General features: G+C 40.6%; 1 protein-coding gene across 1 annotated transcript in view; it reads left to right on the forward strand.

Annotated features, from left to right (window-relative positions):
- The window catches only part of ADCY7 (adenylate cyclase 7), a 95,688-nt gene extending 94,359 nt beyond the window's left edge, over positions 1-1,329 (forward strand). Inside the window, exon 25 of the mRNA XM_018566082.1 lies at positions 1,038-1,329. Coding sequence (XP_018421584.1) covers positions 1,038-1,184 — 147 coding nt within the window. The 3' untranslated portion in view covers positions 1,185-1,329. The remainder of the gene's footprint in view (positions 1-1,037) is intronic.
- Positions 1,330-1,982: the final 653 nt, after the last annotated feature.

The raw sequence follows: 1,982 nt of genomic DNA on the forward strand, positions 1-1,982 counted from the left end.
GACGAACGCGCTACACATGTTGGGTATCGCCGCGCACGCCGGAGTGAGAGCAATAATCCTAGGGCCAGTATTTTGGGGTATTTCTAAATTGATGACCTGTGGGGGCTTTTAAAGTGTCTTTTATTGACTTTTTGGGGTACTGCATTTTTTCGCCGTTTCACGGTCGCACGCAATCTGTAAACTGGGCATGTTGGGTATCGTTTTACTCGTTGTAACCTCATCTTTTATATTTCATTTAAAAAATGGGTAATTTGTTGTGTTTTGGGGCATTTAATTAAATTTGTCACTAAATTTTGGGGTTTAATAAGGAGTTGCGCTAATATTGCGCAACATAAAAATTTTCAACTACCACCATTTTATTCTATAGGGTCTTGGCATTCTGAAAATATATAATGTTGGGGGGTTTTACGTCATTTTCAGGCCTAAAATGTGAAATATAACATGGGTGCAAAAATTGAAAAAAGGGCCTCAGTCATGAAGGGGTTAAATACTGTTTTACACTATAGAGGTGCTCCTTTTTGCTTTCTGTTTTTCAGTTTGTCGGTTGCCCTAACCAGTGGGAGATGGATCACTAGTGTTATTAGTTTGTGTGCATACAAGTCGTGGGTGCTGGCGCCGGTGTTGTTTTGCTTTTCTTCGGTTATAATTTTGTATTGGATCCTCCACAAATAATTGATTTGAAACCAGTCCAGGGTCATTAGAGACCATTAATGGTCATTGTGGCCCCTGCCATCATATTCCCCTACAGACGCACTTATTAAACCCTCTGTATGCTACGTATTGCTCACTGTCTGAGCTTATACAGTGTCCTGGGAGTAAGATAGGATGGTCACATGCTCCCCCGTATTCTTGATATTTCTCCTGCAGATGAATGCAGCGGTGGGGGGAGGTATAGTGAAGGTATTAGTAAGTTAGGTTGCCCTAACAAGAGAACTTGTCACTTTTCTCCGAATGGACAAAGTGATGAATTATCTTTAAGGCCTTTTAAATCACTTCTGTTTCTGTCACTTTTCCTGACCTGTGTACTCTCTTTTCAGGTAACAGAAGAGACGTGTCGTATTTTAGAAGGACTGGGATATTCATGTGAATGCAGAGGACTTATCAATGTTAAAGGAAAAGGAGAATTACGGACTTACTATGTTTGTACAGACATGGCCAAATGTCAGAGCATTGGAATGAACTAAACCCACTCATTATTTGACCTTGTAAAAAGATACTTGCTGCCTAATTTTATATGAAGATATTGACAAATCTGTTGATGACACTCCCATTCCAATAGCATATATATTGGAGGATGTTTTACATAGACTGCCAATCTTTGCTTGTCAGTTTGGAGAGGACATTGACTATTGTCAGAAATATAGTGTTTACACAGTGAAGGCTGAAAGTGGGGAAGTTGGGCTGGCCCACCCATGGGTCCATTTAGAAGGACACAGAACTCTTTTCCTACAGCTACAACTGTCTATGGTACATACAAATGCACCTTACACTCCACAAATGTGCCTTTTACAGCAAGATAGCCGGTAATTTGGAAAAACCACTTGTGGATGATGTTGATAGCTGTGTTGTGACACGAAGAGACACTTGTATGCCTGAGATGGGTGATCAGCAACTCTAGCCAGTGAAGGAAACAATGATGTGCAGCCCGCATGCAGAATTTATATGATTTATGTACACAATTACTGCAGATTTTACAGAACTTTAAAGGGGTTGCACAAAGCAACCTGAAACACTGTAGTCACAAAGAGTAAGAACTTTGTGTTGTCCTCACTACTGTGCACCAAGTGAGCGTTTTGATATAGCCGGTTTTACTTTGTCATTTGCTCAATATCTGCATCTCCTGGAAATGGTGCATTGTAATTTCAGGAATAAGAAAGAGTCTGTAGAGGATATAGCAAAAGTCTATTAGAGACAAGTGTATGAGGAGCAGAGATCAACAAATGTGGCCGTTAGGTCCGGTATTGTCAACCCTCTGGCCTGAA

The sequence above is a fragment of the Nanorana parkeri genome, unplaced genomic scaffold (assembly GCF_000935625.1).
Source record: "Nanorana parkeri isolate BGI_ZX_2015 unplaced genomic scaffold, ASM93562v1 scaffold914, whole genome shotgun sequence".
Lineage (NCBI taxonomy): Eukaryota > Metazoa > Chordata > Amphibia > Anura > Dicroglossidae > Nanorana > Nanorana parkeri.